The following is a 12,705-nucleotide window of genomic DNA, read 5'->3' on the forward strand; positions in this document are numbered from 1 at the left end:
CCACCCCCACTTGCAGCCTGAAATGGTAAAGGCCAGGATGTGGGGCACCATTTTTGGTTTCAGTAGGGAATGCAGGATTCACAGCAAGTTCAAAGACCTGTGCTTCAACATATTCAGGATGATATTGTAAAAAAAATAAGAAAAAGCTGTGTATTTTTGAAGAACATTGGTTGGGGGGCAGGATGTTAGTGTGTAGAACTGCAGCAGTATGGTCATCATAGGCCTTTGAGATGCATACCTAATGGAAAGGTCCATTTTAATTGTTTGTAACAGTCACTCAGAGGGTAGAACCAGTGAGCAGGTCAGAGATATAGTTGCTCCTGAAGAGTACATCCATGTGGTATGGTGTAAGGGTGTGGGAGATGATTCCCTTCTGCAGTAGCACACCTGGCATAAAAATGTATACTTTGTGATACTTCTGAACATGACATTTCGACCCATCATTTTTATTGACATATGGCCTTCAATGTACTCATAACAGAAATCAGTATCTCAGTGCCTACTGCTCTTCTCGTTTTACGTAGCTGCTTTTCCACTACACTAATTTGGTAATACTCCTGTAATAAAATCTTGGTGCAATCAAAATGCAGCTTAATTGCCTTCTTTTACCCTCTACTCTTACTCCATTTTTACGCTAGGAGCCAACACTCTTCCTTCCCCCCCTCCCCTTTTAGGGCTTCTAACAGGTTTTTCTTTTCTTTGTGTGAATGGTATTTAATCAAGATTGGACTCGATGGCCTTGTAGGCCCCTTCCAACCCATCCTATCCTATCCTATGAAGATTTTAAGAAATTGCTCCTGTATTTGTGTTTGATGTTTCTTCACTGGAAGCTCCTTCTACCCTTTTTGTATCACCATAGCATTCACATAATTACGAATACTATATTTTTCTATGACAATGGTAAATTCTGTCATATGGCTGAAAGCCTCTAGATTTTCATTAGAGGAATATTCTTTCTCTGGATCTTCTCAGTTCATCCAGTTTTTGTGGGTTGCTTCACCTGTTGTTTGAGTTAATGGGTACATGACTTTATGTCATGTGTTCCCATTTGTTCCCAGTAATGTATGAGAGCAATAACCATTTTTGTTTAATTGTGCGTACATACAGCATGTACACCAACAAGGGTGCCCCCAGGCCATTCATGGAAGCTTCCCACAGCATGTACAAAGTGTACACAGTTGGCCTTGAGGACACTTTTCTTATCCATTGTGTTCACAGAGTTAAGAGAGGGAGAGGAGGAAGAGTATGGTTTTTACATATTCTAGAACTTGCCCCAAGTATGGGAAGATAAATGATGCTCTGTATCCTGAATTATTAAGCTTCCCAGGAAGGAGCGGTTCACATAAATGTGAATTTTACAGACTATTCCTATTACAGTAATGTAAATGAACAAGTCTAATACATAAGATTGAATCCAGTCATGCTTAGACTAGACCCATTGAAATCAATGTTACTAGTTAGTTATGAATAACTTAAGTTCCATTGATTTCAATGGCTCTACTCCAAGCATGACTAACTCATAATGTATGACATAATCCGTTTCATTTCGGATTTTCAAAATGTAAGCATCTCTTTCTCTCCACCATTCATAGGAATTGGTTTCAGTGCAGTTTACACAATTAAAATATCAAATAATAAAACTAAATTATAAAAACAAATTGGCAGACTAAAACAGAAGAGTGAAAAAAGAAATAGACTAGTTCAGTGTTTAATAGCAAGCCAGACTACTAGAATATCTTTTGAATGAACACTAATAATTAATTTCTGATTGGAGAGTAAATATAGTTGGTTTATTTTTGGAAAAGGTGACCATGTGCAGGGCTATTAATCCACACTTTAAAAAACATTATAAACCAGAAGAGGGGCTTCTGGTAGCTGTTATAAACTTTTAATGCATTGCTAGAAGTTGACAGTATTGATATTCAGAGTAGCGTGATTCCTAAAAAGCAACTTCACATAAATTCATGTGCATGAGCTATATTACCTACCATGCAATCCTATGCATGTCTATTAAGAAGTCCTATTGAGTTCAATGGAGCTTACTCTTAGGTGAGTGTATAAGATTGCAGTATTAGACATTTTGTAGTAAGACTTCAAGTCCTAAAGCACTTTTTCCTCTCTATGTGTATATAATGTAATGCTTGAGCTTAAAAGCTATTTTTCTGTTATTTTCATGATTATCTTATGCATTTCCTTTGTATCAGTAGCATGAGTGGGGAATATGTGGCCCTCCAGAAGTTACTGGACTGCAACTTCCATCAGCATAGCCAATAGTGAAGGATAATGGAACTTGCAGTGCAACACCATCTGGAGGGCCACACTTTCCCAGTGCCTGCTTTATAGTTCACTCTGTTCCCCAAAAGAGCTGTTAGGGATAGCTCTTGCCATCTGCTGGCATATTTTAGTATCTAGGAGACTTCACTAATTTATGAGCACAAGCAGTTGGTGATGTCACAGGCTCATAAACTGAATTTTGCCAGGGAACCAGATACGTCCTGGTGCACTGCAAAATTTCGGGTGGGAATTCTGTTCCTTCATGCCCCTGAAATGACTGTGTTGTCCTTTTTGTTGCAGTATCTCCTAGAAATGAAAAGCTTAATATTGCCCCCTGAGCATATTTTGAAGAGAGGCGACAGCGAAGCAATAGCTTATGCTTTCTTTCACCTTCAGCATTGGAAAAGGGTCGAGGGGGCACTGAATCTCTTACATTGTACGTGGGAAGGCAGTAAGTAATTCACTTCCTAAGAAGCAAATGGCAGGAGGTGAATGCTGAATGCTGTGATCGCTCATTTTCTTTTTATGTGTAGTGCAGCACCTTGTGATGAAAAATCCCTGCACAGTTCAAAATATTGATTCATTCCCACCAGTGCCTGGTCTAGCAGTCTCTTGCAGAAATTGCGGCTCCAGTGCACACAGCGCCTTGTTTGTTGAAATGCACAGGGAAGCTTGTACATGGAAAGACTACATATGCACATTCAGTGCATGTTTAGTACTAGTACACTAATATCAGTGCATGTGGGAAGAATATCACAGAGAGGTTAAGAGATGATTCTTAAGCTTATCCAGCCAGATACGGCCAGATCTAGAAATGTAGGATGCCAGCTCAGCCAAAAGAACTACACAGAAGGAAGAAAACAGGCACAGCGGTTCCAACCAAAGTGCATGCACTGCAAAGCAACTGCTCCTCTCCATACAACTGTCAAACACTACAGCATACCTCAGTGGCAGGAACTGAACCTTTCCTGGAGAATGAGAACATGGATTCAGACAACCATCTCCCTACTTAAGCCAGTAGGCAGCTCCCTTGTGTAGGAAAATATATTTCACAATCCAGAAATGTGGATCACACATACGAATGCTACATTAGTATAAATATGTGTATACTTCCATATTATTGTTACAATCCAGTAATTTGAAAAATGCTCTCAGTACATTTATTTATGAACAGTGCAATCCTATACTTGTCTACTCAGCTCAGCTGAGTTCACTGGGACTTACTCCCAGTGAACTCAAAGACTGCAATTGTATAAATTGTAGCCTTTGAATATTTATTCCAACAAAAGATCTCACAGTGGTTAAGATAGAACAGGGCAACAATTAAAACATGCTGAAACTTCTTAATTGTAAAGTTTCCACTACAGTTTTACTGGCATTCTTCCTTGAGTCTTGTAGGCCTTATGTTAGCAGCAGCTCCTGGCTTTCAAAACTCTCAGCAGAGAAGACTGGAAAAAGTGCCCTCCCGAACTCCCCAGTTTTTTATCCCATCCTTCCTCCAAGTTGCTCAAGGCAGCTTACATTATTCCCCCAGCCCAATTTCACCCTCACTACAAGCCTATTCGAACCCAGGTCTCCCTGGTCCTAGTCAGACACTCTTAACTGTACAGTATGCTGGGCAGGCCTACAGTGGCCAGATTGGAATAGCCTCCCTGCCCTGGAAGTGTATTACAAAGCACTAAGTACGGGTAGCACAAGATATTTGTGTCCAAATGGGGCAGGAAGCTCTCTACATCTGGGCACATGATACCAATAGTTCCTGGGTCTCAGAATTCTTTGGTGAAGGAGGCGGTTAGAGATACTGGGCAAACCATGATGGAAAATGTCACCTCCTCCTTGTTGCTGTTACTGCCATGCTAGGCCTGCAGTGGCCACAGGTGAAAAGCATCCCTCCCCCCTGCACTAACAAGATGTTAGTGGCCAAGTGGGTGAGGGGCTTCTCACCTGGGCAGATGGTCAGTTTTATTTAATTTTCATGTGTTTTTAAAAGGGCTGGGCAAGGTCTTTGTGAGTGGGGAGAGATTTGGGGAGGCAATACAAGGGATGGCTGAGAAGACAGAGTAGGAGAGACGAGGGTGGGCACAGGGAGAGACGGGAAGGATGGGGCTTGATGAAGGGGCGCATTTGATGGGTAAAGATTGGGCCCAGCGTGTAGGAGTCTGATGTTTTGCCAGGTTTGGAGATTATCAGCAATCACTTGTTGGCAGTTGCAAGTATTGTAACACAGACAAGTCACCAAGAAAAGTTATAACAGATGTATCTGTAGAATGTCATAGTTAAAAGACAGCTGCTGAGGAAAAAAACTGCTTCAGTGAATGATGGGAACAGAAAGAGACTAACAGATAGAATGGAAAAAGAAGTATGGATTATAATCTTATAATTTAGACAGGGATACTTGACTAATATAACATAGGTGGTCTATGACAACCACATTCTGTCTGAATAGTAAGTATCTGCTTTTTCTTAGTAGGGCTAGATGTAAACACTATGGATTGTATTCAGAATCTGCCTCCTGTGGACGGAAGGGCTCTGCTCACAGAAGGTGGCTCCATTCAATTTTCAGGGATTCTCCCCACACTTCCCCTCTCTGCAGCCTACCCCATTCAGTAGGGTTCCCCAAACTTCTGCTTAACATTTTTTGCGGGTGATGGAAATCCTGCCATGGGGAGAAGGGGGAAGGAAAATCTGCTTCAGCCAGCTAGTTGCACACACCTAAATCTGGATCAAGTCCATTCTATTTAAAAACTGAGGACTTTTTCAATCAGTTCTTAATAGTCCATTGCCTAACTGCATTAATATTGACAATACCACCTCACTCTGTTCTAAAAAGCAATGCAAAGGCTTCTTTCATTTAAGTCTCAGTTCCTTCTGAAGTCACAAGAATACCGAGGTTCTCAAATACACATACCAAGTTTCTGTTGTATTTATTTGCATGGTGATATGATACCTGACACATAGGGAATTCACACTGTGGATATGAGGGTGGAAACTATTTACATTGGGATTCACTCATAAAAGAGACTATGTGAGCAGTAAACTGAGATGACAGGGAACTTGAGTTTACACAGTGGTTTTACTGTATTTGGCCCTCCATGACTATCCTAGCAACTGAAAACATTTTATGCAACATTTATGTGCTAATTTTTTATTTCCTCCATGTCTTGAAAGCCACGTCAATTCTAGGAACTGTGCAGTAGTTAATCTGAAACAGCATACACTGATCAGTACAATGATTGTTTGACAACAAAATATCATAAAATCACATTTTCTTATCTAGCTGTAGTAATTTTTGATGATGTATCTAAATTGCTTTATAATATTCGACTCTATAATTTTTGAAATGTGAATGTTTCTCCCTGTCCTTTCTAGCTTTCAGAATGATTCCTTATCCATTGGAAAAAGGGCATCTTTTCTACCCTTACCCCATCTGTACAGAAACGGCAGACAGAGAACTTCTTCCATGTAAGTATAAGACTTTTCCCTTGTTTAATCTCCAAGTAAAAGCAAACCATTTATCCTTGACTGGCCTTTATAAACAAAAAGTATTCCTGCTGTGAAAAAGCCTTTCCAATTTAAGTCAGAACGGAGGCAGTAAGAGAGTATATGGTCTTTCTGTCTACAGCTCTGCCAGATCTCTGTTATTGCTCAAGACACAGCAACGAGCTTTGAGTTTGACCATGAAAAATTGAGTTCTTGGCCTCAGTTAGGTCATGAAGATGCAGTCATGAAGATGCTGTTACACTGCCATCAGACACACAATGAAAGTGGGGCAGGCAGACTGTCAGGACTTGACCCAGGCAAAGGCCATCCCTTTCCAGCCTGGCCTAGCTATAAGTGCTGGTTCTTTGGGGGTGTGTCCAGCCTTTGGATGTGGGGGAAGGAAGGTGTTTGCTTTGCCTGCCTGACCCCACCATCCCAGAAGCTAGAAATAACTGAAGCTGGTGTTACACATACAACTTAGGGGATTGCCCAATTCCTTGTATGTATAACAGGCTTTCTAATGGAAAAACCGTGCACATTACTCAATTGCTGTGAAGGATGCTCTGCAGGGAAATCACATCTTTCCCAGCACTTGAATGATAATAATTTATTTAGTATAATTTATACTAAAATAGTAGTGCATCCAACTGCAATGTGTTTGTACAAGTATCATGGTCACATATTGGCTGGTGCCTGGGAAAGAGTAGATACACTGCTTTCCCATTCCTACACCATTTTGAGAACTGGATATAGATATTTTGAGAGGAAGGTCCTTTCCCCTGCTGCTTCTTCTTCCCATCACTCCACCATACCTTCATAGCTGGGAGTGTTTATGTAGTACAGATTTCTGTAACATGTGAAGCAGCCCCAAGTCAGGGAAGAAAATCCAAAATGTATCAAGAGACTCACTACATGTGGACTTGGTGTCTGACACATACATAAGACTAAATGGAATTAAAGTGTGTTAATTGGACACATGAAGCATGCTTTAGAATGTTATTGATGGTAAAAAGTTTCCGGACTTTGCCTGGTAAGTCACTCCTAATTCGCAGCAACCTTGGCAAAGAGTTATTTCTACCTTTTTATGCTCACCCTAATTATAACCCCACATCTTGGACAAAGAGCTCAGCATGCTTTACCCTAAGGGTTTCTATTGCATGGAGGGAGGAGGGATTGGAATTAGCAATTCAGAGTTACAGACAGAGTTAATATAATAGCTTGCTCCTTGCCAAATGAAAAAGCCAAAGAAAATGGAATCCTTCACAATCAGCATTGTTGTTGAACTCCAGATATCTCTTTAAGCAGTACTCCTTTCTTGGAATTTTGTTAGATGGAATATACATTGGAGAGAAAGCAACTTCTTAGATGTATTGTTTAATTATGTCCTGTTTGTTTTGTGATTTCTGACTGCTGTTTCATTATGGGTGCTGTGTAATTTTATTAATTGACTTGGCTTGTTTTTTTATTTTATTGACTATAAGCTGCTTCGAGGGCCATAAATGCAACAACAACAATAAATGTTCCATTACTGTCAAAGGAGATACATCTAACAAGAACATATTTTTTAAAATGTTTAAATGAAAAAAATCTATTAAGGCACAGTTGAAAATATTTTTGACATGGTGAGAAGTCCTTTTTTTTATTGATTGATTGATTGATTGGTTCATTCATTCCCTATACCGCCCAACAGCCGAAGCTCTCTGGGTGGTTCACAAAAATTACAACCAACATGCACACAATAAAACTATATAAAATATATAAAACATTAAAACCACAGTATAGCAATACAACCAGAATAAAACCTAGCAGCAATGCAGAGATTTAAAATACAGATTTAAAGCAGCAAAGCTAAAATTCTAGAAAGCTAAAATGCTTGGGAAAATAAAAAGGTCTTCACCTGGCGCCAGAAGGAATACAATATAGGTGCCAGGTGAACCTCATTAGGGAGCTCATTCCACAGCCAGGGTGCCACAGGAGAAAAGCCCCTCCTCCTAGTAGCCACCCGCCTCACTTCCTTCGGCAGGGAGAAGGGCTGCTGAGGATGATCTTAAGGTCCAGGCAGGCACATATGGGAGGAGGCGATCCTTCAGATAACCTGGCCCCAAGCCGTTAAGGGCTTTGAATGTTAATACCAGCACTTTAAATTGGGCCCAGAAATGGACTGGCAGCCAGTGCAGCTGGAAAAGTACTGGCTTAATATAAGCTTGCTGGCCAGTCCCTCTTAACAATCTTGCTGCCCTATTTTGGACCAGCTGAAGTTTCCAGACTGTTTTCAAAGGCAGCCCCACGTATAATGCATTGCAGTAATCCAGATGAGAAGTTGTAGCTAGGCTATCTCTGTCCAGATAAGGACATAGTTGGTATACCAGCCTAAGCGGATAAAAAGTGCTCCATGCCACTGAGTTCACCTGTGCCTCAAGTGACAGTTCTGGGTCCAAGAGCACCCCCAAACTACGAACCTGATCCTTTAGGGGGAGTGCAACCCCCCCAGAACAGGTTGAATAGCACCTAGCCGGGCAGATGAACCACCCACTAACAGTACCTCCGTCTTGTCTGGATTGTGTTTCAGTTTGTTGGCCCTCATCCAGTCCATTACTGTGCCCAGGCCCCGATTCAGAACAGCCACTGCCTCACCTGGGTTTGATGGGAGAGGTAGAGCTGGGTGTCGTCCTCATATTGATGGCACCTCAGCCCACACCTCCGGATAACCTCCCCCAGCAGTTTCATGTAGATGTTAAACAGCATGGGGGATAAAAAAACTGTTTCTTTGCCACCCTCACTGCCACAGAGTAGGCTCGAATGAGCTCTAACCTGTGTTCGGTCAGACTCGGCATGAGTTTTCCTCCACTTGCGTTCTAGCCGTCTCCCTTCTTGCTTCATTGCCCTCAGCTCAGATGTATACCAAGGAGCTGGCCGGGCTCTGCTCAGAGGGAGAGGGCGCTTGGGCACGATCATGTCAACCACCCGAGTCACCTCTGCATTCCAGAGTGACCTGGGCGTACCAGCCATAACAGCTGGAAAATCCCCCAGAGCCCTCTGGAATCCATCAGAATCCATTAGCCTCCAGGGGTGGACCATTTTAATAGGTCCCCCACCCTTTCAGAGGGGGAAGACTGCCAGGAGTCTAAACCTCAGCAGGAAGTGATCTGACGATGACAAAGGGACAGATGTTAATTCCTCCACTTTCAGATCACCATCCTCCTGCCCAGTTGAGAAAACCAGATCAAGCGTGTGCCCTTTCATATGTGTTGGGCCGATTACATGTTATATTCATGATTTAGCAACACGTGTGGGTATCGTAACATTATATAACAGACAGAGTATGTGGATGAAGGAGATCTTATGTATCTGGGAAGGAAAAGGATGAATTAGGGTGCTAAAGAGGCAAACGTCGAGCTCAAGAATGCTCTTTTGAGAAAGGCTTAGGGCACAAGCCTATGCTTGTTTATATAGAAAAAAGTCCTACAATTCCCTGCATTCCCCAGGCAGCTATGCTGGCTAGGCAATGCTGGGAGTTGTAGGACTTTTTTTTTCTGTCTTAGCATGCATAAGATTGCGTCCTTAGATAACTTTTTTTTTTTTAAGGAACTTTCTTAGGAAGAGATGGAGTGTAGAACAGGGTTATTTTTACTGAACCTCAGAACCTGCAACAGCAAAAACACCACTGCTTGAAGCTTTAGATGATATTTTTTTGTTTACCCTGTTTTTCCCCTTACATTCTCCTTCCAGCATTTCATGAAGTCTCAGTTTACCCCAAGAAAGAACTTCCTTTCTTTATTCTCTTCACTGCCGGATTATGTTCTTTCACAGCTATGCTGGCCCTTCTGACACATCAGTTCCCAGAGCTAATGGGGGTCTTTGCAAAAGCTGTGAGTAGTATCTCTTCAAGTCCCTTACTTTGGTAGACCAAAGGGAGGGGTGGGGTATGTGACTAAATAAATAGGGCTGTATGAAACACTTGGGCTGAGGATCAAGTGTTTTATGACTGTACTCTTAGCATGGAGGGCTAGGTCTTTGAGAGTATTTCAGCTATATAATTTCGTTTAAATCCTGTTCAGGAAAATATGTTGTAATGCAGTCTATTATAAAATTTGACTCCATGAGGCAGGATCAGGAAAAATTCTTGGAAAAGCAATTTTATAATCTAACACTGTAGAGTGGCCAAGAGTGTGAGTGGTAGGTAAGTAAGCCAGGAAATCTTTGCAACCCCAGCTGTAAGCTCACTAGATAGCCTTAAGCTGCTGTTCTCAGCTTCACCTACCTATCTGTAGTATGGGCAGAATAGAGTACTGGCCTACTTTATGGTTTTGTTGTATGTGAACTTTGAAGTATTATTAGAATATGTAGATTGGTATTTCCGAAAATGAATCCAAACTCCTTCAGAACAGTTTTTTTAATGGATGAGTTTACACAATTATTCCCTGTCATTCTCTTCTGGTAAAATTGACTTATGAAGCAGTTCCCATATGGTTTAATTTTAGATTTCACTAAATTGCTTCCAGTAGTGCTCCATTGGGAGGAGGCACCTTTGCCAAAAAAGTAAAAAAAAAATGGTTATTTCAGACAAGCACTTACCACTCTTTAAGTGTGTGCTACAGGAAATGAGCACTTTGAAGTGTGTTTCACGTAGAATTGTGGGGTTGGAAGAGGCCTACAAGACCATCGAGTCCAACCCCCTGCTCAATGCAGGAAGCCTGATTCCCAGGCAGTCTCCCATCGAAGTACTAACCAGGGCTGACCCTGCTTAGCTTCTGAGATCAGACGAGATCAGGCACACCTAGTCCTTTGCTTGTATGCATGGTGTAGAATACTTTAGTTCACTTAGTGCAGGGACTGGGAACCTCCAGCCAGCGAGGCAGATGTGTCCCTCGGAGGTTGCCCCTCCAGTCCCCTGGGACTTTCTTCCGCAGCCCTGCTATTAAAAGATGTATTTTCTTCTCTTACTGATGCTGCTATTATGGTTCACTTTGCCTTCTCAGACACAATTCACTCACAAAGACCAGTGTGCCATTTTTACAGCCCTTCTGGGAGTGGTTCTGTGCTCTAGCCAAATACAATTGGTAGCTGATTTGAGAAACCTTGTTGAAAAGCATTTTTAGAATTCCATATCTTAAAAATACTGACTCACTGTGTGTCAGAAACTGTTACTGCAGGGCAGGAGTGTTGAACCTCTTTCAACATAAGGGCCAAACTCAATTTCAGAGAAACATCCTCATTCGAGTGATGGGTGGAACCAAAGGCAAAAGGGATGGGGCCAAAATACCAGCGTATTTTGGCTTAACGCTGTTACTGTCAGTAATTAAGCCTTAGGAGAGACATTTCAACTTTTTGTGGGGGTGGAGGGGAATACGTGCAAAAGCTAGGAAACCACCAAACAATCAGCAGTCGGGGGAAAGTAGTGGGATCAGGGGAAGAGGGCATGCCCATCTGGGGATCTGTTGAGAGCCAGACTGGAACTCCAGGTGGGGTGGATGTGGCCATGGGCCTGAGGTTCAACTTCCCTAGTGTAAAGTAATTACACAGGTGCACTGATGTTTGTGTAGATGAATTCTGGAAAAGATAAATTCTGGAAAATACCATACTTTCATTGGTTCACATATTAGTTGCTGTGACATCCCCAATGAAATGTTTTTTGCAGTGCAGTATAAGGCAATAATGACTGAAATGTCATACCCAAGAAATGGGATTTTGCCAGTTTAAATTTTAAGGACGTGACAGAGAGACCAAAATGAGGAAGGTGAAGGATCAAAGAAAGAGAGAGGCAGAGAAACAAGTGAAGGCCATCAACATAGGAGAGGCATGATAGGCCAAAAGATAATAAAAGAAGAGGACCAAGAACAGAATTTGAGAAAGACAGACAGTAAGGTGGGAGAGAAAAAGTTTTGAATGAAACTTGGAAGAAAAAGAAAACTAAAAGCAAAAACAAGCAAGATCTAAATAATGAGAATCCAAGACAAAAAAGACTGATAGCCAGTATCAAAGTCAGCAGGCCAATGAAGCATAAAAAAGAGACCAAGGGCTCCTTAGAAAGTTTAATAAGAACTATCTTAGGTAGAATATTTGATTACACTTCATAATGGATGTGTAGCTCCTAGACACTTTTCTTTAATGTGTACTAGCTGTAGGAAAAGAAGGCATCATCAGTGTATGTTTGCAACTTCAGCTGTATACGAACTAGATTAAAAAAATTTTTTTTAATGGAATAAACTGATATGTAGGCGATGCGATATGCATGACACATCACTGCAAACTGCAATAAACAACTTTAAAAATCTATTTATATTGTGGCCAATAAATTCAAAAAGTATTTACTATGAAGTGTGATGTGTATATTGCTTATGGCAAGGGGACAATGTGTTATTGTTACATGTATCTCCTTGATGGATCTACTTGTCTATCTGTTTGCTTTGCAGTTCCTTAGTACTCTCTTTGCCCCCTTGAACTTTGTGATGGAAAAAGTAGAAAGCATCCTGCCCTCCAGTCTCTGGCATCAGCTAACAAGGATCTGAAGGAAAATAGTCCTGAATGACTGCCATGACATTTTCTGTGCCAACTTACTGTTGACTATCAGAAAGCATGTTTTTTTTAAAAGGGAAGCCGTTCTAAGCTCTTCATGGATTGTCATCATATCAATTTTTTGTTGTACAAAATACATTGATGTTTGGTTCTATTCTATTTTGCTTTCAAAAAAACAAAACAAAAAATCTTTAAAAAAATAAACTTTTTGTGTATTGCAGCAATTCAGTCTTGTTCTCTTTTGTTTACATTTCCTGCATTAAAGTTCAATCAACCTGCTTCCATTATGTGGGGTGGGGCAGGGAAGTACTACTGGCTATTGATTGAAGTTAGAACAAATAAAGCACAGGAAGGAAAAAGCACATTTTAATCAAACGTGGGGCCCCTGCATTTATGCTTTAAACCCATCGACCCAAAGTCGATGAGGAAGTGCTA

At 41.2% G+C, this 12,705-nt stretch overlaps 1 protein-coding gene across 6 annotated transcripts in view; it reads left to right on the forward strand.

Annotated features, from left to right (window-relative positions):
* Positions 1–12,492, forward strand: part of ST7 (suppression of tumorigenicity 7) — a 165,665-nt gene extending 153,173 nt beyond the window's left edge. For 3 of the 6 annotated variants that reach the window (XM_084810820.1, XM_084810817.1, XM_084810816.1), the window contains 4 exons: positions 2,575–2,725; positions 5,644–5,736; positions 9,484–9,623; positions 12,168–12,492. In XM_084810820.1, the coding sequence (XP_084666946.1) occupies positions 2,575–2,725; positions 5,644–5,736; positions 9,484–9,623; positions 12,168–12,263 (480 nt within the window). In that variant the 3' untranslated portion in view covers positions 12,264–12,492. The remainder of the gene's footprint in view (positions 1–2,574; positions 2,726–5,643; positions 5,737–9,483; positions 9,624–12,167) is intronic. The other 3 variants (XM_084810815.1, XM_084810818.1, XM_084810819.1) reach the window with 2 other exon arrangements.
* The last annotated feature ends 213 nt before the right edge of the window (positions 12,493–12,705 follow it).

The sequence above is a fragment of the Heloderma suspectum genome, chromosome 7 (assembly GCF_057233095.1).
Source record: "Heloderma suspectum isolate Gila_16-S chromosome 7, 16-S_ref, whole genome shotgun sequence".
NCBI classification, from domain to species: domain Eukaryota; kingdom Metazoa; phylum Chordata; class Lepidosauria; order Squamata; family Helodermatidae; genus Heloderma; species Heloderma suspectum.